The sequence below is a fragment of the Hyperolius riggenbachi genome, chromosome 1, assembly GCF_040937935.1.
Source record: "Hyperolius riggenbachi isolate aHypRig1 chromosome 1, aHypRig1.pri, whole genome shotgun sequence".
In the NCBI taxonomy this organism is placed as follows: Eukaryota; Metazoa; Chordata; class Amphibia; order Anura; family Hyperoliidae; genus Hyperolius; species Hyperolius riggenbachi.
In genome coordinates, this window is record NC_090646.1 from 258,403,923 (window position 1) to 258,430,897 (window position 26,975).

The window sequence follows — 26,975 nt, forward strand, 5'->3', positions numbered from 1 at the left end:
TGATCACTGTGAGACTCTGCATGATGCCGGGTCCTGATCATTCACAGGAGAAGACCCGAGCTGTGTGATGGGGTGGTGCAATCGCATGGTAAGTAAAAGCGCTACGATCGGGTGGGGGTCACGTAAGCTAACCTATACTGGGAAACCCCTAAACCTGGCTACCTATACTGGGCACACCTATACTACCTACCTATACTGTACCTGACTTGTTGCACTGGGCACACTGTACCTGGATTCCTATACTGGGGAACACCTAAACCTGGTTACCTATACTGGCCACACCTATGCATGGATTCCTATACTAGAAAACACCTAAACCTGGCTACCTTTATTGGAGCACCTATACACCATCAAAAATTATGTTCTCGAGTGGGGTGCACTGGGTGCAATTTAGCTTTGAAACTGCCCTGATTGGAAGCTGATTGGTGCACTCTGCATCACGCACATGTGGAGACATGGGGAGGGGTGTCTTATAATTGAGTTGGCTTATACTCACCATTGGCGTGCTGATCCCTCGTCTTGTACCTGTGATAGTGACATGTTCCCTGGCGATCAGTGTTGATGATGCCAGGGTTCAACATCAACATCTGGCGGCAAACTTTTTTTTAATTTTTTTTTTTATTGAATCCAATACAATAATCTGCGGGGGGTTGCAAAGACGGATGGGCACTGCACGGTGGGTGACACGGGACAGGTAATATATAAATGCACACAAGGGGGTACATTTATACGCTAGGGGGCAGTGGCAAGGCGGCGGGCTCTGCCGATTCCCAAGAGATTTCATGCTGAAATCGATCGAGGATCAGTCTTTGGTGTATGTGCAGCCGATAGTTGTTTCTCTAATTAGATTTGATTAGAGAGAGATTTGTCTCTTGGTCGAATCTGCCCATCATAGCTATTTTGGGGGGTAAGTTTGAAATTTAGTTTTGATTTGATTTTATGTTTCAAGCTTTTATTCTACTCAAAATGTACACTAGACCCTTGCTTGACACGTTTTGGTAAGTTACAGGAGAAAAGGTTATGAAAATTAGAAAACACTTTTTGCACAGAAATCCAGTAAAAACTGAATGCCAAGGAGGTTAAGTGGGAAGTAGCTCATTGATTAACATTGGTTCTCAGTTTTCCTGTGCAAAAAATGCACAGAAAAACTGACGAGTAAAGACAGGCCCTTGAGGAACAAAGATTTGCAAAACTTATGGAAGGATGAAAGCGCAAGGTTTTACCTTTACACCTCTACAAATATATCTGTGTTTGCTTCAATCTGACTGTGTGAAGGCAAATTCTCCTGCTGTGCAATTTGCACAGTGCTCAGCAATGCACTTGCATCAGCATCATAAAGAAAAGGATCTTAAATTGCAAGGCTTGCTTTGTTCCAAGTCACCCCCTACCTTTGCTTTAAAATGATGCGGTGAAAGAACAAATTGTAATTAAGACTGAGTAATCATGCACTCTCTCTTAAGACCTCAACAGGGATATAAATCCTATTAATCAAACCCATTGCAATCTATATATAGTCGTGTACAGAGAACAGTTGTCTGAATGAATGCATTAGTGACATGTCAGATTCTCAGTCTGCCCCTCTACCAGTAATAACGCTATAAATATTCTGAGATCAAGCTCACAGCCATCTGGCTATAAACAACTGTTTTGATGTGCTGATTATTTCTACATATCCTGTTGTTGCCCAATGTATGAATTTAGCATCAAAGACGTGAGTGTGTCCTTAGGCTCCCTGCACACTGCATGTGTGATTTTGATTCCGATGTTTAATCTGTTTTTACATCCGATTCCGATTTTTAATCGTTACTGCATGCTGTGTTTTTTATTTCGTTTTTCTGTTGATTGTATTCAGGGAAAATGGGAAACGGAATCGCAAAACGGATTTGCAGGGAGCCTTACACTGTTATTTCAGGTTTGGCTTGTCCAAGCAAATGTAAATGAGCTACTGCTAATCACTGCTTTTGTTTTTATGAGGCAGAGTGTGTGTGTGTGTGTGTGTGTGTGTGTGTGTGTGTGTGTGTGTGTGTGTGTGTGTGTGTGTGCGCGCACAACACCAATGCTGGGGACTTCCTGAGTTCTCTGGTTGGACTGAACTTCATGGAGGACACCTTGTCTGGCACAAACCCAACAGTTCCCATCACCTATGTTCACCATTCTCAAAATAAAGCATGGTTGTAGAACCATCATGCTGTGGGTATGTTTTTAATTGACAGTGGTAGCAAAACTGGATGGTCACTGAGATGCAAATAATCCAAAGTTGATGTAGACTTATGCATTTATGTATCCACTTTAAAAATGGACCAATTGAATTCCACCCTGGTAGGATTTGATTGGTTCATTTTTCAATTTTTGTTAAGCTAGGGTCCTTTTACACTTAATGAGGCACGTTGTGCACATGGCAAAATGGCTACTGTACTGCACCATTACACCATTTAGTACATGTGACAGACTGCGGTGACAGGGAAACCAGAGTCAACCCACCCCCCAAAAAGCTGCACCCTCAGTCATGTGCATACTGCCGGACAGGAAATACAGTATGTCACCTAAAAATCTGCATATGCGCATCGCACAAAAACTTCAAAATTTGCAAGTGACCTTCGTTGGGTGCTGCATGATAACGCACTGCAGCCTCTGCGTCAGCCGTAGCACTTCCATTACTTTGTAGTGTGTCATGTTCCATTGACTTTAATGGCCATTGCGGTAGGAGGAGGTGAGTCAACGTGGAAAGTGTAAAAGGGGCCTTTAAAGGACAACTGAAGTGAGAGGGACAGGGAGGCTGCCATATTAATTTCCTTTTAAGCAACACCAGTTATCTGGCAGTCCTGCTGATCCTCTGCCTGTAATACTTTTAGTCATAGACCCTGAAGAAGCCTATATAGATCAGTTGTTTCTGACATTATTGTCACATCTGACTAGATTGGCTGCATGCTTGCTTCTGGTGTTATTCAGACACTACTGCAGACAAATAGATCAGCAGGGCTGCCAGGCAACTGATATTGCTTAAAATGAAATAAATGTGTCAGCCTCTACAATCTTCTCACTACAGATGTCCTTTAAATGTCTTGGAATGGCCTAGTTGAAGCCTAGACTTTAAGATTGAACCCACTTATCTTGAAGGAAATGGAGCAGTTTTGCCTTGAGGAATGGGTGAATATCCCAGTGGCTAGATATGCTAAGCTAATAGAGACATACGGTACCTCAAGACATATGCAGCTGCTATTGAAACAAAAGGTGGCTGTACAAGAAAATGACTTTGGTTGATGACTACCTACATCTACTCCTAATTTCTATTTTTGTGTCTAAATTTTGTGTTTCTAAAATTGCAAAAATATAAGTATCTCCATGGTATACTTTTTCAAATTTGAGAATTTAAGCAAACTAATTTACATGATGTATCTCTTTTTCTGAATGAATGAAAAATGTATATGGTGAATGCATACGGTGAATGAAGTGGGCTACCTCTGATATCACTAAGTAGGCATATATCTTGTTGTGTCCAAAGAATAATGTGATTTTTTTCCCCCTCCTCTCTCTAGATATGAATATCATTGGGCTGATGGGACCAACATAAAGAAACCAATTAAGTGTTCAGCCCCCAAATATATTGATTATCTCATGACTTGGGTGCAAGACCAGCTGGATGACGAAACACTCTTTCCTTCAAAGATAGGTTAGAGCTAACAGAATTTTTTTTTATTATCATTGCCTGTGGTGTTTAATGGGGGAAAGGAAAACCTACTTTGTTCACTGGTTTATTTTCATCATTTGTAGAACATTTATAACCAGAAGGGAATATGTGACTGCTGCAAATGTTGTGTGCACTTCAAATCAGTGCTAGAAATCACAAACCTCAGGCCACTTTATATTTTCCGTTATTTTCTAGCTTTGACGTCTGCAATCGCTGCACATTTGCTGTGCATTTTATGATGTGTACTTTGTAATATGTCATAATTTTTTTATTGTTGAATGCCAGGTCTAGGCTCAAGTTTTCTTGTTTTTAGGGCAGAGGTTGTTTTTACTTGGATAGAAACTAAAATAAATCACTTGTAATACTTTGTCAGGAACTCCATCCACTAATGATATAACACTGGGGCGCCCAACCGGGTCCAGGTCTGCTTTTGGAAGCAGGTCACAGCATCATTTAATTGCAGAGACCTGGACTCCCTTCCTGATAACTGATAGGAGTGTGTGGCACTCTTGCCACCCTTCACTGTTGATAGGAAAGTAGGCATGAATATTGAGGAGCAGCAGGTTGAGCTTCAGTGATGTGAGTTGGTGAGGAGCCTGGCAATGCGCAGCGATGCTGCAGTTCTTAGGAATGAGAGGAGGGAGTCAACACAGAGCCAAGTTGCTCTACTGGGTCACAGGACCCATTACATACAGACCTGGACAGGTCAATATAGGTGGAGCTTTGGGGTGCAGCACTAGGTTACTTGTTAAGGCCTTATTCACATTGCGTTCCGGTCGCTGTTGCGTTGGGCGTTTTTTTAATGCGTTTTCCCCCTTCCTGGCGATTTCTGTGATTTGGGCGGTTTTGGTAAGCATTTTTGTAGGCGCTTTTACAGAGAAATTCTGTTGTTTTTTTTCCACTTCTTAACGTCATTCAGGAAGTGAGCTCTTTGATCCGAAAAATAAATAAAATGTATTTATTCTTAAAAACGCGAACGCAATTGCTGCACAAAGCGATTTTGTGATCGTTTTGCGTTTTTTCCTATACCTTCCATTGAGGCGGAATCGCCTCAGAAATGGTCCGTGCAGCGTTTCTCTGAGCGGATCGGAAACGAACCACTCAGATGTGTACTCTCTCATGGAGAATTATTGCACATGCACTTTCAGGGCGATTTGGAAAAATCGCCAGCGTGTAAAAAAACTCCAAAAGCGCCTCCAGTGTGAACGAGCCTGTCACAGGAGCCCTAGTGGTCTGACCGCACTTAGCCTTCTAAACGGTGCCAGCGCACAGATCGTGCGAACTCTGGTCGCAGTCAATGCGCAGGAACCGTTAAGAATTAGCCGCAGACAACCCAGAAGGGGGCCTGTGAGACAGGGGTAATTACAACGTACACACGATTCCACGGTATCTGCCACCACCACTGGTATGGGCCAGTGGACCCGATTTACTGACTGACTAGTCCTGCGAATAAAACGGTTAAACACACGGTATTCTGTCTAGCCAACAACCAAACAAACAGTAGCGTATCTTCAGAGACCCGGGATCAGTTCTGTGTGTGCTGATAAGCAGGGTAGCGGACAGTGAATGACTTGGAGAAAGTCGTTTATTCACGCAATATAAATAATTAATATATACAGACAATTATTAAAATCAACAATTATTAAAACAGTAATAGCCAGTATAAAAAATAAAAGAAGGGAGAAAAATACTTAGTTCCTGGAAAGATGTCCTTTTTGTGGGAAAAATCAGAGTTCTGGGTTTCAATCAAAGTTCAGAGTTCAGACCAGGTGGATGCCAGCATATCCTCAAGCTGGCACCGATGAGTTCAAGATGTTTTCAGGGTGGAGGACACTGAGTTTGGCTCCTCTGCCATTCTTATGCCCCTGATTCAGTAGGAGGGAGTGAGGGCGGGCCCACACACCCCCTTAGAACATGAGATGAGTCCTCCCCTTGTCCTGGGGGACCAGAAATCATGCCTTAACCATATATGGGCTCTATCTCACAGAACCGTACAGGTCAGGGCAGATTTACTAATATTTTCAGGTCTGCCTCGATGTACCCAGCAGCCTGATACCAAACATGAGGGGTGGGACCCTTGTGGTATCAGCAGGGCACTTTCGAACTGCCTAACTGGCAGTCTTTCCCTCAGAATGGTCTGAAATTTCTTCAGAACCAGCGCCAGATAGGGCCAAGCATGCTCTGTTAGTTTGGAGGGTCTGCCAGCCTGGCAACACAGAAAATATGATACACATAGCAGTTTATGGAATATGAGATACCCCTGGGATTGATAGCAGGTCATTCCCAGGCAAAGGCTCTTTGAAGTTTGGGGCAGCTAGCTAGGTGTCAGCTCCCCTGCTGGGAGGGAGCCGGAGGGTCTGGCTTTTCTCCCAACTAGATTGCTTCTGTCATGGTCTATACCTGATGGATGGGCCATCAGCACAGCTTGAAGCCAGGGACTCTCTGGGCCCAGGCTCATTAGCATATCAAAAGAGCCATCCAGCAGTTGGGCTGGTGCTATCTCTCTGCTGAAAAAAAGACTTCAGCTGCCCCTACACACTCAACACAGATTGTATCGATTTGAAGCGCAATCGATGCAGAGAATCGAGTGCGATCGCTTTTCTTCACGGGCGGTTACAGGACGCGCCTGCGGCCCCGCAACCGTCCGTGACAGAGCCCTAAGGTGGGTATTGTTTAACAAAGAAACTCTGGCACTGCTTTAAAACCACCTGCCAATTTATTTATTAAGATTTGGCATTCATTGAGCAGTCTCAAACTAAGAAACTAAGTGGCGTAACCATAGTGAACATGGGGCAGCTCCTCCCCCTTTTGCAGAGTAGTGAAGTGGAGCAGTTTAATATTTACCTGTCCAAGTGCTGCTTTGGCAGAAAAGGATTAAGATGAAATGAGGCCCAAGGCAAGATGCTAGCCTTCACTTCCCATTTTCTGCTAGGAAAGTGTTTTATAGTTGTAATTTATCAGTGAGGGTCACACTGTAGTCTGACTCAGTCCTGACTCGCACAGGTACTGCCACTTACATTTAATAAACAAATTGAGGGGCGCTATATTAATTTTTTTTATTAATTGAATATAATATAAATCCCCTAATGACAGGGAAAAGGGATACAGATTTCCTCCTGCTGCTACCTAACACTGTGGGGGTACCTCCTCCCCCCACCAAAAGTAAACAAGTCTAAATATACAATAAGGAGCGCAGGATATAAAGTTAAAAAGTTTCCTCTTTTTATTGTAAAAATCTTACTATATATGCTCTCATAGAGCTAAAAAGCAAACATATATTGCATATAAATCTTTCAGCCATACACTCACTTACTCCCACACATGCTCACTACAAGCCTGCTGGTGACCCTCTGGGGGGAAAAAAAGGTATATAAAAATAAAAATAAAAAAGTAAAAATATAAAGCTGTATTATCAGGATAATAAGGCTTTTTACTTCTTCTAAGAGTGCTCAGACTGTTTCCACATAGATACAGTGCCCTTTCTTCTATAGTACCACCATTTAGATGTTCAATATATGTAATAACACGCTGCAATCAGAGAAAAGGTCCTTCATAAGGATGAATACTACAACTCAACCTCAGGTCTAAGGAACTCTTGGGTCATGCAATTTAGGGGCAGTGGATCTGCTCACACAATTGCTCACGTAGCCCCCGAGTTTTTATGCATCCATACAGTCCAGACCGTTCGTGGAGGGAACTCGTGCACTTCTGTGATTACTCCTCACTCACACACGCCGCCCGCTGTTGCCTACGGCGGTGCTGCAAACTCCGTATGCCGGCTGGTTGGGAGTTAGACGTCACTTCCGTGCGTTCCAGCTGCTTCCACTTCCTGTAACTCTGCGCTCCAGCTAGCTACGCTGTATTCCAATACGTGTAATGCGTTCAGTCTTCCACGCGCTGCTATGCCACAGATTGTTACATACAAGTTTCAATAGCAAGATTCCAATTGATCTAAGGGGCGCCCCTCTCAATCAATACATCGACATGTTTCGACATCTACGGATGTCTTCCTCAAGATATTTGGAATGAAGCTATCCAGCAACTCCTCTTCCTTTTTATTCCACAGCTCCTCCTCATCCATCTCTCTTAAAGTAGTATTCCTCAATTATTTGTATATTTCCCTCCCAAGTCAAGCCAGCAGCTTTTCATACCCCCAGGGTCACCAGTCCCCTCAGGGTCACCAGTCCTCTCACCACTGTTCTACCTCCTACATCCATAACATCAATACCACTCATTTAAAAAAAACCAAACCGTTCCATCTCTTCATTTAGGCCTTTAGGGGCCAATGTGTCTAAATTAAACATCCAGTTGCTTTCCCGCCTTGACATTTTGGCGATATAATCACCTCCCCTTGGGTCCTTATGAACTACTTCTAGTCCAAAGAAAACAATATCCTTTACTTCACGATTATGCACGGTCTTGAAATGTTTTGATAAAGGATGCTCCTCCCACCCCTTCTTTATATTGTTACTATGTTCCCCAATTCTCTTAAAAAGTTCCTTTTTAGTCCTCCCAATATACTTCTTTCCACATGGACACACTAAACAGTATATAACTCCCTTGGTGTCACAGGTGATTAGATCACCTATTGTATATACCCCGTGCGTCCCCTCTATTTCTGTGATTCTCTTATACCCTCTCGTGCTTCTACAAACCACACATCTCCCACATCTGGCAAAACCCCCATCTTTGGTTTTCTTCCCTGTAATCAAGCTACCTGCCGCCATTGCCACCTTCAGGCCTACATTGCCTGGTCTCCTATACACAAAAGAGGGACAATCAGGTAACAGTTCATTCAAGATCTTGTCCTCCTTTAATATAGACCAATGCCTATTAATAATTCTTCTAACAGCATTGCTCTGAGAGCAAAACTTTAGATTTAGTTTCAGGGAGTGATCTTCTAAATCCCTCTTAGTTCCTTTAGTCAAGAGATCTTGTCGTTGTATCAATTCTACTTCTCGTTTTGCTTTTTCTATAATTTCATCCCTATATCCCTTGGCCTTAAATTTCCCAGTTATAGCCTCTACCTCCTTCTTGTATTCCACATCTTCCGTACAATTCCTCTTTAGGCGTATGAACTGCCCTTTTGGGACATTATTTAGCCAAGATGGCAAATGGCAACTTGTAGCTAGGATGTAACCATTGACATCCGTAGGCTTCACATATGTGCGAGTCAAAATACTGTTGTTCTCAATATATATATTCAGGTCCAAAAAGTTCACTTGTTGATAGCTATACTCTGATGTGAATTTCAGCCCCCATTCGTTCATACCTATTTTTTTCCCCCAGAGGGTCACCAGCAGGATTGTAGTGAGCATGTGTGGGAGTAAGTGGGTGTATGGCTGAAAGATTTATATGCAATATATGTTTGCTTTTTAGCTCTATGAAAGCATATATAGTAAGATTTTTACAATAAAAAGAGGAAACTTTTTAACTTTATATCCTGCGCTCCTTATTGTATATTTAGACTTACTGCCACTTTCATGCCTGATGTTTAACTCTTTTAGGAAGATAAAGGGCAAAAGGAACACAGCATAGTTATTTGTGTGCTTGGCACTGTACATACACATGTCTATCTCATCATGTCACATGTCACCTCGGGTATCCTTTAAGGCATGATCTCCCAAAAACCTCTTAAGAGATCCTGCCGTATCTGGCACCATGATTTTCTCAGCAGATTCTATAATTCCAGAAAGATGTGAAGTCTCCATTGAATGGACATATTTTTCCACACATCCCACAGATGCTCCGTACAATTTGGAGATTTTCTTACCCCATCTGTTATTAGTTTTAAGGTAGCCATACATCTAGTGCTTCTGATTCAATCAACAAAGCGATCAACTTTATTAGAGAATCGACTTCAGTATAGTTGATCGAAAGTCGACCGACTAGTGACCCACACACTACAAGCGATTCACCTTCACTAATCGATCTGAGCAGTGTTGTGTCTCCATGCTCTGAATGCAAAAATCAATTGAATGATATGTGAACAGTAACCGATTCCTGTGCGATCAACCGATATCTTGCATCCTGCTAGATCGAGTAAGCTGGTGGATTCCACATGATATCAGCCATATTTCATTGATTGGGAATTCTGGAACACACTCGATTCTCTGTCGATTCCTTCTCGATTCAATAAAATGATTGAATGGTTGATCGTACTGCAAAATCGCTAGATGTATGGGCAGCTTAAAGTGAACCTCCAGACTAAAAATCGACTCAGCAGCACTGAAAAGGCCTGGTGTTTCTTTAACAGTTTCACAGCATCAGAACTTTGTTTCTCTTATACAAGCCTCATTTTTAGCTGCACAGAAGAAAACTGCCCAGGCATTTTTCCCCTGAAACTGTGCAAAGCATGATGGGATTTCTGATGTTGTTGTTCTCGTTCTGCTGTTTTGGTGCAATTATTTTTTTTTTACATTTTGAATTTGACATTTGAAGCCTAGCGTATGCAGCTGGGAGGGGTTATCAGGACACAGGACTGTTGGAATTGTCTTATGCTCCCTGTCACCTCCTTTCAACCAAAAAGATGGCTGCCCCCATGACAAAGATAGCAGCCCCCATGAATCACAAACATTTGCCTGTTGTTTTAAAACAGGGTGGGTAAAAAAAATTATATTACCTATCTATTCTAATTAACATAACTAATGTAACTTAATGACATTATGTTTGTTTAGGATGAAGTTCCCCTTTAAATGCTCTGGTTGGTTGTTGTATATGTAGCGTTAAGCTGGCCACACACCATACCATTTTTTAAATATCTGTTCAATTCAAGAATAGCAATCAATTTTTCTGATTGAATTGTAACAATTAAAAAATCTGACCAATGTACCACACACCTATGTTCAATTTTTTTTTCTCCAATCATGAATAAAATAATTGAAACTTTAGAAAAAATTGATTTTCTGAACTGTACATCAAGTAACTGACAATCCATCACACACCATACAATTCTTAATAAAGTTGGTCTGAAATTTCCAACTCGTCCAATCTCCAAAAATTAAAAAAATAAAATGGGAAATTCGATTGGATTTATTGATCAAAAACAAAGAAAAGCTCTCGATTTTTTGGGACAACCGATCGAAATTATCGAATTTGTGAAAAATGGGATCTTTTAATTGTATGGTGTGTGTGGCCACCTTTAGCCCTATTTATCGGGTTGGTTGATGTATATGTAGTGTTAGCCCTATTTATCTTTGTTATAGCAGCAGTGTTTGATGTTATCATTTTCTTTTTGGTTTACTCTTATTTCAGGGGTTCCTTTTCCAAAGAACTTTATGTCTGTAGCGAAAATAATTCTTAAGCGACTTTTCCGGGTCTACGCTCACATCTACCACCAGCACTTTGACTCAGTGATCCACCTGCAGGAAGAGGCACATCTCAACACATCATTCAAGCACTTTATATTTTTTGTCCAGGTGACTGTAATATCTATTTATGATCACACTGCAGTGGATTTCACAGCAAGCATGCTGAGCATGAGAGCTGTAGATGGTCAGTATGGGGTAGGATATCTGGCATGGTAGAAACATGGATACTGGCATTACTGACATGATTAGTTCATTGTTCAGTGAGTCACTGACCTGGTCAAAAACATGCAGGTTGAGACTTTCAACTGCTATGTTGCATTTGTCAGCAAAGGAATAAATGAGAAGCTCTGCAGTCAGACAGTCAAAGAGAGAGTCCTTGTGGTAGTTTTTCTAGCCTAACACAGAATTGAAATTTACTTTGGAAAAAAATTAGAGTTAATTTATCAAGGGAACTGCAACAAAATCTTTAGCAAAAGTGGGGCAGTTATCCTGGGCAACCAATCAGTATCCAGCTATTAATTTGAACTTTCAGTAAAAATGTTCCATCTAATCGAACAGTTTTGCCCACACCATTGTACAGTAACTCCTCAGAACAAACATTTGTTTAAAAAAATGCCTGAAATGGTGACTATACTTAAGGTAGCCATATATCTAGCGATGTATGGGCAGAACTAGGAAAGGAGACCCATCAAAACATCACCACTCACGGATGTGGTATTAAACACTTTTTTATATCATCTTTACTATAAAAATAGTGCATACATGACACTTGTGATAGCTCAATATTAAAAGCAATTAAAACAGACCATATTGTCCTAAATCACTATGCTGCTGACAATCATGCCCTTGCAAAAATAAATTTTTATATATATATATATATATATATATATATATATATATATATATATATATATATATATATATACATATATATATACATATATATATATACATATATATATACATATATATATACATACATATATATATATATATATATATATATATATATTATATCTATATCAATTGTTATATCAGAGGCACACCCATTGATAGCAAGATGAATGGTAATACAATGATATATAAATATTATAATATTATACCCCCACCCAAGCTGATGGGTTCAAAATTAGAACCCACAGGTGGATGAACCCGGGTTCAGCAAGAGATAATAAATGTGATATATACCGTTGAATATAAGTAGCTCAAAAAGACATGTACATAAGTGAAAACCACATATATAAAGTGCAAAGCAATTGTGAAACAGTCAATATGTGAATAAACTGCAATGAACAAAACAGCCTAGGAGCAGCCTATACAGGCAAAGTGCATCAGAGGAATAGAGCGCTTGCTGAATGGGAGATACTTAGCCCAGGAAAGGTGTGCAGAACGGGCAGTGCAGCAAAGGATTGACTGGGATCCCCTTAAAGAGACTCTGAATCGAGAATAAATCTCGCTTCAGAGCTCATAGTTAGCAGGGGCACGTGTGCCCCTGCTAAACTGCCGCAATAGCGCCACTAAACGGGGGTCCCTTCACCCCCAAACCCCCCACTGCGACACTTGGTCGCAGACTTGGTCGCTCCTGGAGGCAGGGCTAACGGCTGCAGCCCTGCCTCCAGTCGTGTCTATGAGCGGCGCATCGCCGCCTCTCCCCCGCCCCTCTCAGTGAAGGAAGACTGAGAGGGGCAGGGGAGAGGCGGAGATGCGCGCTGACAGACGCGCGTGGGGCAGGGCTGCGGCGGTTAGCCCTGCCCCAACCAGGAAGCGCTCCCCCGCTGAAACGAGGGGATTTAGGGGATCAGGGACCCCCGTTAAGCCGCGGGATAGAGGCGGATTAGCAGGGGCACACGTGCCCCTGCTATCTATGAGGTCTGAAGCGAGATTTATTCTCGCTTCAGACTCTCTTTAAGACAGTCCCACTAGTTCTGCGAGCGTCACCCCACTTTTCAGAGGAGAGACCGCGTTTAAGGGGGAATTAGATGCTTTCCTTGCGCTGAAAAACATCTTAGGCTGTAATTACAGGGTAATTCCCAGTGGTGCTGATCCAGGGATTTTATCTGATTTTCATCTGGAGTCGGGAATCCTTTTTTTTTTCCTTTTTGAGGATAATTGGACCATGCCTTGTATAGGGTTTTTCGCCTTCCTCTGGATCAACAGGGATATGTGAGGGAGCAGGCTAGTGTTGTACTTTATTCTCTGGTTGAACTCGATGGACGTACAGTATGTCTTTTTTCAACCAAAATAACTATGTAACTATGTAACTTTTATAGAGACCGTCAAAAAGAAAAATGTTGCAATAATGAAGCATTTTTTTAACTTGTATTCACATCTTTCAGGAATTCAACTTAATTGACAGAAGAGAACAAGCGCCGCTGCAGGAACTTATTGAAAAGCTGACGTCTAAAGACAGATAAGACCACAATGACACGAGCACAGATGCCTTTCATTCAAGCAAGCTTTGTCTTATTTCTGGCCCATTCATATAACAGCCAAAACCTGTTTGATTTTATTTTTTTGCGTGTGTGCTTACAGAGGGAATGTGATGTATCTATTTTCTTACCTTCTAGTGGTTACAGGTGATTGTATTTTTACATAACCAGTTTGCAGAGGGATGAGACGTGTGAAACCCCTGTAATAATTTGCACACCCTTTACTGCACTGAAGAGGATGAAGAGTATAACGTGCCTAACTTAAATATGCCTCAATTTTTACTCAACCACTAAACATACTGTACGTTTGAATGCTTGATCAATTACTATCTAGTGTGGCAGTGCAACGAATTAGAGCACAGAATATGAGAGCAGAGGCTCTGATTCCCAGAGCATTATTTGCCCAAACAGGTGAGACATTAGGCTAACTAGGTTAAGTTATGAACCAAAAGCAGTTGCTAGTTTTCATGCTCTCTAGCTTGGTAGATGGTATGTTTGTCCCTTACGGTATTCCTATCAATTGAACTCCAAGGAAATTACTTACCCAGATGTCAATGAGGGCATAACTGAGAATGTCATTGTTTCATGTGGACATTTTTGCATAAGCAGGTTTTTAATAATGATATTTTGCCTTATGGTCATTTATTTAAAACAGGTGAGAGAGTGGGTCAGATATAATTTGTCGTTGCCAGGTAACGTGATCGGAATGTAATGAGTTATAAAATGATTGCACAAACAGCTTACATACAAAAGCAATATTTTGGATGGTTTTGTACGAAGAGCTTAGTTTAGAGTTTTGCCCTGTACGATACTTTCTTGGCCAAGTTATTAAACCAGGTTACCTTATGGCTTGTTGTGCAGAGGATGGGGTATGGCTACTGCTTGCACTAATACGCTCCATGCTTGCACTTTGCGGTGCAATCTCTAATACACTACATATCTGTGTGTATATTTCATAGAGACCAGAACGCCCCATTTCAGACAAATCTTTTGCATTACTTTACCTCTGAGTGGCATGAATGATTGACTTTATAGTCATCTTTTTTTACATATGGAATGAGAATCGGAGAGAATTGTTTTTTTTTTAAAGGTTCATTAAACTAAAAACGATGTTATGCCTTGGACCTTGTAGTAATGTCAAAGGCCTCCCATGAAAGTTATGTCTTTGCTAAACATAAGTGACTATGTAAAGAAGTGTATACTAACAGTTGCAAACATGAAAGACAAGGGTCCTTATGCAGAAAAAAATGTCTGGGCCTTCCATAGGGGCAATGTAACACGAATTTTAGTTGCATTTGACATGGTTTGCATTTTGTTTTTCTGAACAGTCTTTATATCTTGTATTTTAAGTGCTTTCCTAAACGTTTACTTTACTGAATTAGAGTGAATGGGAATTCATATAAAAAAAAAAAAGCCAGAACTTTACCTTAGGAGAGGGAAGGTTCCGGGTCCTATAAAGTCTTCCCGCTCCTCTCTTGGTCCCCGTTCCAGCGCTTGCTCCCCAATTTGGTCAAATACTGCTCTCTCTCTGCCGCTGAAGGATGCTTTGGAAGTCTTTGGGAGCCCAAGTGCTCCCAAAGATGGGCCGCTTCATACTGCGCACTCACGAGCGCGTGTGCAGTATAGAAATGAATGTCTCCGAGAGGACTCGGCTCCCAAAAACTTTCAAACTCCCCCTAGCGGGCGATTCAAACTGTGGAGCTGGCAATTAACGGAGGGGACCGGAAGAGGAGCGGGAAGGCTCTATAGGACCCAGAGCCTTCCCTCTCTTAGGTAAGTATGTGTTTTGTTTTGTTTTATTACAATTCCCATTGACTTTAATGTGGTGGCTGTGATCAAATGTTGTTCAAACCCAAAAGAAACACTTCTCAGATTCAAATGAGATGCCTATTTAAAGCGTATTGCCTATATACACACCCGTAAACACTCATCAATGTGCATTAGCAGATGCCAAGAATGCTGAATAATGTCAGTACTACTTGACTCACCTCTTAACCTTCTGCTTGTTGTTACATTATATCTCTCAGCAGTCTACATATTCTGTAGTAGTTATGCCCCAAAGGCTGCATCACTGGTATCTATGTCACAGTCATAAAAGTATCTGCTTTTTCTTCTTGCATGGTTCATTGTAGCCTCCATGTGTATTGCCTTATAGGATCTCTTTTTCTTCTTGGCTCCCTTACGCAGTTGTGCAGTCTACTCAGACAGTGCGTCTACCGCTGCTTGTATTCATCACTACAGTCAGTAACTGTGGATCTATCCTACTGTTATTTATTTATCCTGGATACTTCTACAAATAACATAGTTTACATGGTTGGCAAACACCAAAACCCTTCCAGTCATCAATTATGAAGTTATGGGCATATTTCAAAAATACATAGGGTAGCACATAGGGTAGCATCTACTGTACAGCATTTGTCAGTATTCATAGAAGTGTTTTACACTTCACTCTGCAGAAAGAAATTGAATTACTATTTTATATGTGACCTGATAAAATGTTGTGGCTACTAAACACATGGGAAATATGATCAGTAGTTAGGTCCCTTATGAGACCATTTAAATGACTCCTAGGTTGTCAATATTGATTAAGCAGTGAATACAAATAATTTATTTACATCTAGGTACATAAAGAACTTTTGTAATTTTCTTACTAAGGGACCTTCTTAAAAGAACTAAACTAATATGGCGTATAGACTGTGAACTTTAGAGTCATCACTTTAAAGTGGAATATAACCCTGCATTTCATCTTTGCTCTAAAACATTATTTACAGCATATTATATGCAACCATCATTTTTTTTTTTTACTAGACCAGCATTCAAAGGGTTACACACAGAGCTTGAAAGTTGAGTGCAGTGAATTGCAGACCGGAACTTAAGATACTGTTATCTTGTGTTTACTTAAATGTATCAAGTGAGGAATGTGACACATTCTCTGACTGCAGGAGTTGCTGGAGACAGAGAGACACTGAAAGCATGTCTGCCTGCAAAACAGCAACAAATTAATAAAATGCAAAGTCAGCTCACAAAGCAAAAAACTGTACTTTTGGAAACCTATAATTTCTAAATGAATACTACTTATGCACAAATGCAAATATGATAACCGTATGGCATATAAAAGTAGGAAAACATGTTTTTATTCAATATTATGTCAGGGTTTTAAACCGCTTTAAGTGAACCTGAATGGAGTAGGACATTTTAAGCTACTTTGAGTTCAGGATGTGCAGTGGAGGTGTTAAAACTGGGCCTTAAGGCAGGTATGATTTACCCATTCCTGGGCATTTGAGAAACGGGTGGTCCATTGCCCACATCACAGAGCTAATGATCCAGTCATTGCACAATGATCATCTGTGGCTTGTGCTTAATGTCAGTGCAGTTACCAACCTTTCAGAGAGTATTTGCATAGATTTACAAGGAAATACATGGGCACACTGAAGTTGTTTTGAAACTATCACTGCATTGAACTATTATGAGTAGGCAGCCAAAAGGTCAGTTTAATCTTTCTCCTCCCAGCAAGTCTGTTTTTAGAAGCAAGTTTGGAAAGTTATTTCCTTTTAATTGTGCACTGACATTTTAAATTAACACAATGTAAAGGATGCATGCTTTCTTTGTTTACGCTGCAAACCAGGTGGGGTAAATAATATACGGTAGGCGAACTGACAAGCAGAAGGTTATATTGACTAAACTAGTAACAATATGATTTTTTTTGTTACTGTATTATTATTATTTTATTTCCTTAAAAAGCAGACTCTGTAACAAGAAAGATTTGCTGACTGCTGTAGCCGAGATGTCACTGGTAAAGTTAGAGGAACACTTAAACCAACCTACAAAAATGACAGATGAGTTGTCTGCCAAGTCTAAACATCTTTGACGAATCAGTTTCCACCTGCTTAGCAATCAGTTCCTACATTCTGAGGTACAAATTTCTTCCCTTCCCCCTAAAGGGTCACTTAAGCCAACCTAAAAAAATGAGTTCTACTCACCTGGGGCTTCTACCAGCCCCCTGCAGCTGTCCGGTGCCCACGTAGACTCGCTCCAATGCTCCTGGCCCTGCCGGCAGCCACTTCCGGTTTCGGCGACAGGAACCGACAGGCCGGGAACGCGAGTGATTCTTCGCGTTCCTGGCCACAATAGTGCCCTCTATACTGCTATTGCGGCCAGGAATGCGAAGAATCACTCGCGTTTCCAGGTCTGTCAGCTCCTGTCGCCGAAACCGGAAGTGGCTGCCGGCGGAGCAAGGAGCATTGGAGCAAGTCTGCGTGGGCACCGGACAGCTGCAGGGGGCTGGTAGAAGCCCCAGGTGAGTAAAACTAATTTTTTTAGGTTGGCTTAAGTGACCCTTTAGGGGGAAGGGAAGAAATTTCTACCTCAGAATGTAGGCACTGATTGCTAAGCAGGTGGAAACTGATTGGTCAGAGATGTTTAGACATGGCAGACAACTCATCTGTAAATATCTATGTTCCTAAAATAAATAAAGCAATTCCTAGCTTTTACAATTATCTGCAGAATTTTCCTGGATGTACATTGATAGTCATTGCAAAACTGGGTGCGAGTTAACATTCAGTCCAGTATAAAGTGGTGCTGAGTAGATTTACTTAGTTCACCTATTTTGTGCCATAGTTTAATATTTATAATAGAGTGGTGCGTGTCACAGCCACATGTATGCTAGAGTGGTGCGTGTCACAGCCACATGTATGCTAACAGAATGGGTGAAGCTATCTGTAAAGGTGCTAAAATAACCTAAAAAATACTGAATAACGCCATGAAAGTGTAGTATAGGTATTTGATGTCATTTCAGGAACGCTCCCTCTACTGGTTGTGTACAGTTGCTTTAACTTTGCAACTTTATCTCAACTTAGTCCTCTGATTCAATTTATAATTTAAATCAAGCAGAAAGTCGCCCAGTGTAACAACAACAGCAGCAGAAAGTGGCATAAAAGTATAGTACCTTATACAAACCACTATCACCTAGTGCGGAGACTCCATGTTTCTCTGGCGGTACTGTATGCTTCCTGTAATCTTGTCAATCCATTCGATCAGCCACTCATACACGTGGGGACAGTGCTTCCTGGATACTGGTTATGTCACCATTCGATCTTGTGTGCGTTCCAAAGCACTCTTCCTCCAGCCACACAGATAAGGGCCGGCAACCTCTTACTGTGAGATTAAAATAAAAAAATACAAACACCGAGGTGTGCAAAACAGGCGTGACCCTGGGTGCTCCCACCGCCCAGGACCACGCTCTGCAAGCTATACCTTGAGGGGGGGGGGGCAGAAATAGTGCAGACACCTCCTTCCCAAAAAATGCTTTCAACACTTGGGGGACCATCGACAACTGCTCCCACAATTAAGGAGATTTCCCACAAAACCTTCCCCCACAAGCATGCAAAAAAACAAAGGACACATGCTTTTTCAATATGTACATGCTAAACTCTCTAAATACATACAGGGTGCATTTCTATACATTTTCCTCCTGCCCTGGGCAATAGTTCAGGTCCACCTTAACCAAACTTTCAGAGTGTGTTTTACATCTGCTGTGTTAGCAATGATAACTTGCTTCTTCCTGGCAAAACCTACTCCTTTTGTTAACTTTAATGGAAAAGATGTATCTTGATCTTTGTCTACTTATCAGACTCTAGCATTCCTCAAATTCTAGCCAAATGTCTCTATTTTTATGTATGAATAAGTAAACCTGTCATGGGTGGGGGTAAAGGGGGAGTCTGGAAGAAGCCCCAGGTAAGTGTAAATACTTTACACTCACTCGTCTCAGGTACATTTTTAAAGCTTGTCCGCTTAAAAATGTTTAATTTAGGTATGTGTGAGGAATGTTATTCCTGTTCAATGCACAATCCAAAGACACTGCATGATGACCTCCTGTAACTGACACAACTTACTCCCAGCTGTAATCTAGTGCTGACTAACAGTATCTGTACATAGCAGTATTTTTCTGGCCCCATAAGGCTATAATAGGTCAACACGGCACAGGTTTGACACCCTTGTACAGGGAACATAGCCCCTTATTGTAATTTACTGACATTCAAAAAAAGCTTTTTGACTCCTTTTGTTGTGACCTTTTTATTTGAGCTTTGATTATTAATTTCTAGCAGCCACTGCAAGGACATATAGGCCTTGATTCATAAAAAGCAGTGCGATAAAAAAATCTTGTCGGGAAAATACCGCACTCGGTATTTTCCTGGTCTGTGTGCTAATTCATAAAGATTTCCCCAGCTGCCCTTGGAGGTCGGTAAATTACCACAGCCCATTGAGCGGTAGAGTAGAGCAGTGTCTCGATTCTCTCTTTGCCCTGCAGAAATGACTCACACAGACGGCTCTCTGGCTCTCTCCACTGATGACTCAAGACAGATGAGTCGCACAGTCTTTCCCTGCCTGCTCAAATGACTCACACATACGGCTCTCTGGCTCTCTCCACTGATGACTCAAACAGACTTCGGCTCTTTGCACTTTGCATTCATCAGAGCTGTCGGTAACTTGTTAGCGCCTCACTAGAGGTGTCGGTAACTACCGCCAGACTTACCGCTTGTTGAAGGCTTTATGAATTGGCATTTGCTGACAATTTACTGACGTGTTGGCGGTAACTACAGCCAAGTCGGTAATTTATCTCCCTGGTCGGTAATGTCAGCTTCTCGTGCGGTACAGCCTTTATGAATTGACACTTCGCTAAGCAGTCGGGAAAGTCTATTTTCAGCATTACCGCATGAGGTAATGTTTTATGAATCGAGGCCATTACATTTGTTTACTATTGTTAAAATGAATTCTAAAAAGTGAAGTGCATTTTTATTCTCATTTTTTTAACTATTCGAATTAATTGGAATTGTTACAAATTATTAAAAATAAATATCTATGTATCTCAGTGATGTAGAGGAGACTATATAGCAGTCACCACAAACCCATTTTAGTTCTATACAAGGCCATGTTCTTGGTGGAATGTATGCAATTTAATGATACTATGCAGAATGTCCCTAGTCACCTGAGAAAGTTTTAGTTGTTGAGGTCTTGCTACTAGACAAAGCGCTCCCTTGTAACTATTATATAGCACTTCCCATGATGTGTCACACTTGCATTATTTCAGAAACTTGGAATAGACTTGCTTCTATAATTAGACGGAGGCCATGTTCTAAATTATAGGTGTGCTGCAGTCTTAACCTTGCAAAACTTGTAGTGTTGACAAAGGAACAATCCAACTACTTTCCAAAAACTGTAATTCTCTCCAGCTGGTCTTTATATTCAGATTTCAGATAGTAAGACAAACTTATTGCAGCTTCCCATTACAATGGGCTGCTTTATGAACAGGTAAACTGCATCATTGTGCTGCTGATTCACTGGCCAATGAGCAAACAACCAAAACTGGAAGCTGCACAGTTGAGTCTGGAAACAGGGTTGTGCTCTCCCTGCCTGGCTGAGAAAACTGGCAAAGATATCACAAGAGTCGTTGAAGGGAAACCCGAGGTGAAAATAAACTGATGAGATAAGCAATCGTATCTATCCTCCTACTCCTAAATTATTATTTTTTTTATAAACCTGCAGTTTTATTTTCTGTGTATCAGCTAAGAAAAGAATGTTAATGATGTACTGTCTCATATGATCTCAGCAAGGAAAGAGTTTTATGGCTGTAATCCTTATCAGTGAAGTTTACGCTATACAGTAGTCCAACTAAGTTCCCACTTAAGAGAAACTGTCTCTTGCATACCTAAATGTTAACTCTTTCAGGCAGAAAAAGGAACACAGCCTAGTTATTTGTCTGCTTAGTACAGTAAATACACGTCTACCTCATCATGCCACGTGTCACCTCGGGAATTTAAGAGAATTACACTTCCCTTTGCCTGGTAAAGCAGTATTAATTTGTATCTAAGCTGTGTAATTTGTCATTTTTCTTGGGTATAAGTTTATTCCATAGGCTAGAAGACCTCAGATTTGCTAAAAGAACATTTTTTAAAAATAGATCATAGGAGAGTGTGGATGTACACAAATAGTGCATAGAATCGAGACACATAGAACATAGGTGTCTACTATAAAACATGCTGAAAAATAGCTTAGCGGGCACCTTGCAGATTATCCCATTAAGTGTGCTTTCTATATTCTTACAGATCTGTATTTGCCTGAATTCATAGCACAGATATGCCCAAATTCAAAGTATCCGATTTATACGGCATTAACATTTAGCAGAGATGTCCTGCTTTGTCACAACTATAAAAACTTAGGGATATGTGTTGGTCCTGGAAGTAGAAAGACACATACATACTTTGCTTCTTTTATATATTTAGAAATAATGCATTCTTCCTTATTTTGCTGAACGCTTGATAGAATTCTTATAGTGATGTATCACATAACCTGTGTGTGCCAATAGTGCTTTAGGTTGATAAATGCTGGTTCCAACTGTTTTATTGGTGGGATTAAGAGAGGTATGATTAGTTCATGTTCATTCTCTCTGTGTTTCACTAGTGACTCTGGATTAGTGATGGTCATGTCTAAAACCCATGGAGAAGCATGTGATTCGTTTGGTCAGGTGGTAGATATGTAAGTCTCTGATTTGCTAGTCATGATCATGTGCTAAAGCAGGATGTGATCAAGTCAGAGCTTTGCAGGTCTATACGATGACAAAACACATCGCCTGCTTCTCTGTGAGTTCTCCTAGATCGTACTCTCACTACTCCTGACGAATGCAGTGGATGGAAGTGGGGTCCTCTGAATTGACAGGTTCCTTCCTCTACCGAAGTCAAAATGGCTGTCAGGAAGGGCTCTGGCCATGTTTGTGCCAATTTCTTGTGTAATTTGGTGGAAAACAATTACATTAATTAACCTCCCTTAATGTCCATGAAAGCTATTTTTGGAATTGGTTTTTAGTCTGGCCTAAAATTAAAGAACAAGATTCTAAAGACTGAAACAGAGTGTCCAGACTCTACACATGTAGACAGATGTACATAATGTATTTGATGGCTTAAAATATTTAAAACATTTTTTTTTCTTTTAGTGAAAATTGCTGTTTTTATGAAAATTAAATAAATATCTTGTTTGACGAAATATTGTGTTTTTCTTTAAAAAAAAAAGTTAATTAAGTAATACCTCATGACTGTGAAAACGTAAGTTTCAGAACTCTCTGTTATATATTGGGTAATAGTGGCTCCAGAATTGTTCCAGTTCACAGTATACTTTTCACAGTACCCTGTGGTGTGCCATGCATAACTATGCATCATACTGGTGCTACCCCAACCCTTTCCCTGTATCTTTGATGCTTTTAAAGTCTACCCCACTATCATCTAGTAACCCCCCAGAGTGCCTCAGGTTTTGTGGTCTGTTTTCTGCCCCCCCCCCCCCCATTACATGTTTCTCCCATAATAGTGCTCTCTTTGATATTATGCCTGCCATAGTGCTTGTTCCACTATAGAAGCCCCTAAATAGAACTATATTTTATTGCTCCTCTGCCTCCATAGTGTGCCCTTCATCTTAGTGTCTCCATTAATTATTCCCTTTCCAACAAGCAGAAAGCAAGTTTGGGTCCTGTACAATTATTTTGGATGGACCGAATGAAGTTGATGGCGACGGAGGCAAACTGAATCAATGCTAGCCTGTGAGAACAGATAGTGTATTTTCTTACTAGTTTGCTTGGCATGTATGTTCTGCCAAATGCTTACCTTCTGCCATCCATTCGGATCCTAAGCAACTGCTGCTGCCATCCATTTGGGTCCTTGCAAAGGAGAAATGTATACTGATCTGAGCCCCATCAGGCTCCCTTTAATTTGCAATAGACCAATGGGAAATGAAAGATTCACACTGGTTCACTGAATAGTGGATCAATGAAAATCCTCCTCTTGGCGGATTCCCATTGGTCTTTTGCAAGCCAATGGGAGCATGATGCTTCTGATGGGCTCTCGAATTGGTATAGTGGTGTTGCCAGCATGTGGAGGACTTGAAACGCTGGTGGCAGGAGAATGTGACGGCAATGGTTACAAAGTGGGTGGTGATGTGAAAACGGAGCGGACTGAACCCGAACGATAAATGAATGCTGCTGTAAGAAACTGATCTATTTTAAAGGAAAATGCAACAGTTTTTACAGGATCGGCTTTTCATCTGATACAGTGTGAATCCATATTCTTCTCTTCTTTCAATTCTTGAAAATTGGTAATGTTTACAATGCCGCAATATTTTGTTACCCAACTCCCTCACATATAAGTCCCCCTTATTGCACTTGAACTGAGAGGGATATGAAGGTTTATATATTTATTTCCTTTTTAAACAATACCAATTGCCTGACTCTGCTCTACTTCTGGCCATAGTCCCTGAACAAGCATGCAGGCCAGATGTGCCTGACTGGATTAGCCACATGCTTGCATACCTCCCAACATTGTAAGCACAGAAAACGGGACATTTAGGCCACACCCCTAACCACGCCCCCAATACCCCTAGACACGCCCGCCATTTTTTTTATATTTATATTTTAATTCATATTATTATGACTCCTGAAAGGGGTGTGGGGGAGCATGTGGGTGCCCGTGGGTGTGGGGGACCATGTGGGTGCCCGTGGTTGTGGGGGAGCATGTGGGTGCCTGTGGGTGTGGGGGAGCATGTGGGTGCCTGTGGGTGTGGGGGAGCATGTGGGTGCCCGTGGGTGTGGGTGAGCATGTGGGTGTGGGGGAGCATGTGGGTGCCTGTGGGTGTGGGGGAGTATGTGGGTGCCTGTGGGTGTGGGGGAGCACGTGGGTATGGTGGGGAGGAGGGTGCCTGGGCAGAGAGGAGGCAAACAACAACAAAAAACGATGCTCCAGCCGCGCAATGCGGGGAGTGGGGCTGCATCATTCCTCCCTCCCTCCTGCTCTCTGAAGCTGCCTGCTGTGTGGGTCCCCCCCCCTATGACGTCATAGGAAACAGGAAGTAGAATGAAGCCGGCTCCCGTACAAGCGTATGCACAGGTATGTGACCACCGCTGCGGAAACTGTGCATCCCGGGGGGGGGGGGGCCCACATAGCAGGCAGCTTCAGAGAGCAGGAGGGAGGGAGGAATGATGCAGCCCCACTCCCCGCATTGCGCGGCTGGAGCATCGGGTTTTTTTCCAGTCACCTCTGAGGCTGACTAGACCGGGACTTCGGGGGGTGGCAGCGGGAGAGCGGGAGGGGCCCCCCAACCCGTGACAGTCCCGACGAAAACGGGACGGTTGGGGGGCATGTGCTTGTTTTAGGTGGTGATCCAGACACTACTGCAGCTAAAGAGATCAGCAGGAATGCTGGGCAACGGGTATTGTTTGGAAGGAAATAAATATGGCCGCGTCCATACACCTCTCAATGCAGAGCAGTTTTGATGTTTTAGCTACGGTATATCTCTATTTAAAGCAAACCTATGATTTAAAAAAAAAAAAAAACGGTTGGACACCCCAGCAGAGGGAATCCTCTGGACGCCGTGACCCTCTTATTCTTTATGGCCGTGCCCCCATCCGTGAATGAGCGTGACTGCACAGTGCAGCCACGGTGACGGCCTGTGCAGTAGCATGGAGCCACTCATGCACATAGTAAAGAAGATTTCCACAAGCTGCTTTGTGCTACTGGGCAGGCTATCTTGCACCTGCACAATGCAACCTCGCTTGTACACAGATGAGAGTGCGTCTGCGTCAATCTATTCAACAAGCCACTGATGATTAGGTTCAGGGGGTCCCAGCACTGGAATGGCAAGCTGGAGGCTTTCCTCTACTGAGGTAAGAATCTAACTTTTGTTCTCAAAATTTTCCTTTAGGTACACTTCAATCAGCAATTACGGTACCTTATCACCACTTAAGACTCCTAAGTGATGCAATTTTTTTTTGGGGGGGGGGGGGGGGGGACAAACTAGTCTTTCTTTGGGAAGTATTTTCCCAAATGAGTAAAAAACAAAACAGATTCAAAACCTCTGGAATAACCAGAAGCTTCCCAAATCCTGCAGCCCACTAGAATAGGATTCTTTTGGCTGATAATGCACTTACAGTGGAGGAAATAATTATTTGACCCCTCACTGATTTTGTAAGTTTGTCCAATGACAAAGAAATGAAAAGTCTCAGAACAGTATCATTTTAATGGTAGGTTTATTTTAACAGTGGCAGATAGCACATCAAAAGGAAAATCGAAAAAATAACCTTAAATAAAAGCTAGCAACTGATTTGCATTTCATTGAGTGAAATCAGTTTTTGAACCCTCTAACAATAAAAGACTTAATACTTAGTGGAAAACCCCTTGTTTGCAAGCACAGAGGTCAAACGTTTCTTGTAATTGATGACCAAGTTTGCACACATTTTAGGAGGAATGTTGGTCCACTCCTCTTTGCAGATCATCTCTAAATCCCTAAGGTTTCGAGGCTGTCTCTGTGCACCTCTGAGCTTGAGCTCCCTCCATAGGTTTTCCATTGGATTAAGGTCCGGAGACTGACTAGGCCACTCCATGACCTTAATGTGCTTCTTCTTGAGCCACTCCTTTGTTGCCTTTGCTGTATGTTTTGGGTCATTGTCATGCTGGAACACCCCTCCACGACCCATTTTCAGTTTCCTGGCAGAGGGAAGGAGGTTGTCGTTCAGGATTTTACGATACATGGCTCCGTCCATTTTCCCGTTAATGTGATTAAGTTGTCCTGTGCCCTTAGCAGAAAAACACCCCCAAAGCAAAATGTTTCCACCCCCATGCTTGACAGTGGGGACGGTGTTTTGGGAGTCATAGGCAGCATTTTTCTTCCTCCAAACACAGCGAGTTGAGTTAATGCCAAAGAGCTCTATTTTGGTCTCATCAGACCACAGCACCTTCTCCCAGTCACTCACAGAATCATTCAGGTGTTCATTGGCAAACTTCAGACGGGCCTGCACATGTGCCTTCTTGAGCAGGGGGACCTTGCGAGCCCTGCAGGATTTTAATCCATTGCGGTGTAATGTGTTTCCAATGGTTTTCTTGGTGACTGTGGTCCCTGCTAATTTGAGGTCATTCACTAACTCCTCCCGTGTAGTTCTAGGATGCTTTTTCACCTTTCTCAGAACCATTGACACCCCACGAGGTGAGATCTTGCGTGGAGCCCCAGAGCGAGGTCGATTGACGGTCATTTTGTGCTCCTTCCATTTTCGAAAACAATCGCACCAACAGTTGTCACCTTCTCTCCCAGCTTCTTGCTAATGGTTTTGTAGCCCATTCCAGCCTTGTGCAGGTCTACAATTTTGTCTCTGACATCCTTGGACAGCTCTTTGGTCTTTCCCATGTTGGAGAGTTTGGAGTCTGCTTGATTGATTGATTCTGTGGACAGGTGTCTTTTATACAGGTGACTATTTAAGACAGGTGTCCTTAATGAGGGTGACTAATTGAGTAGAAGTGTCTAACCACTCTGTGGGAGCCAGAACTCTTAATGGTTGGTAGGGGTTCAAAAACTTATTTCACTCAATGAAATGCAAATCAGTTGCTATCTTTTATTTAAGGTTATTTTTTCGATTTTCCTTTTGATGTGCTATCTGCCACTGTTAAAATAAACCTACCATTGAAATGATACTGTTCTGAGACTTTTCATTTCTTTGTCATTGGACAAACTTACAAAATCAGT

The 26,975-nt window shown here is 41.8% G+C and overlaps 1 protein-coding gene across 2 annotated transcripts in view; it reads left to right on the plus strand.

Annotated features, from left to right (window-relative positions):
* MOB1B (MOB kinase activator 1B) overlaps positions 1 to 13,497 on the plus strand; it is a 79,185-nt gene extending 65,688 nt beyond the window's left edge. The window contains exons 4-6 of one of the 2 annotated variants that reach the window (XM_068233350.1): positions 3,537 to 3,670; positions 10,943 to 11,106; positions 13,335 to 13,497. In XM_068233350.1, coding sequence (XP_068089451.1) covers positions 3,537 to 3,670; positions 10,943 to 11,106; positions 13,335 to 13,412 — 376 coding nt within the window. In that variant the 3' untranslated portion in view covers positions 13,413 to 13,497. The remainder of the gene's footprint in view (positions 1 to 3,536; positions 3,671 to 10,942; positions 11,107 to 13,334) is intronic. The other variant, XM_068233352.1, reaches the window with a different exon arrangement.
* Positions 13,498 to 26,975: the final 13,478 nt, after the last annotated feature.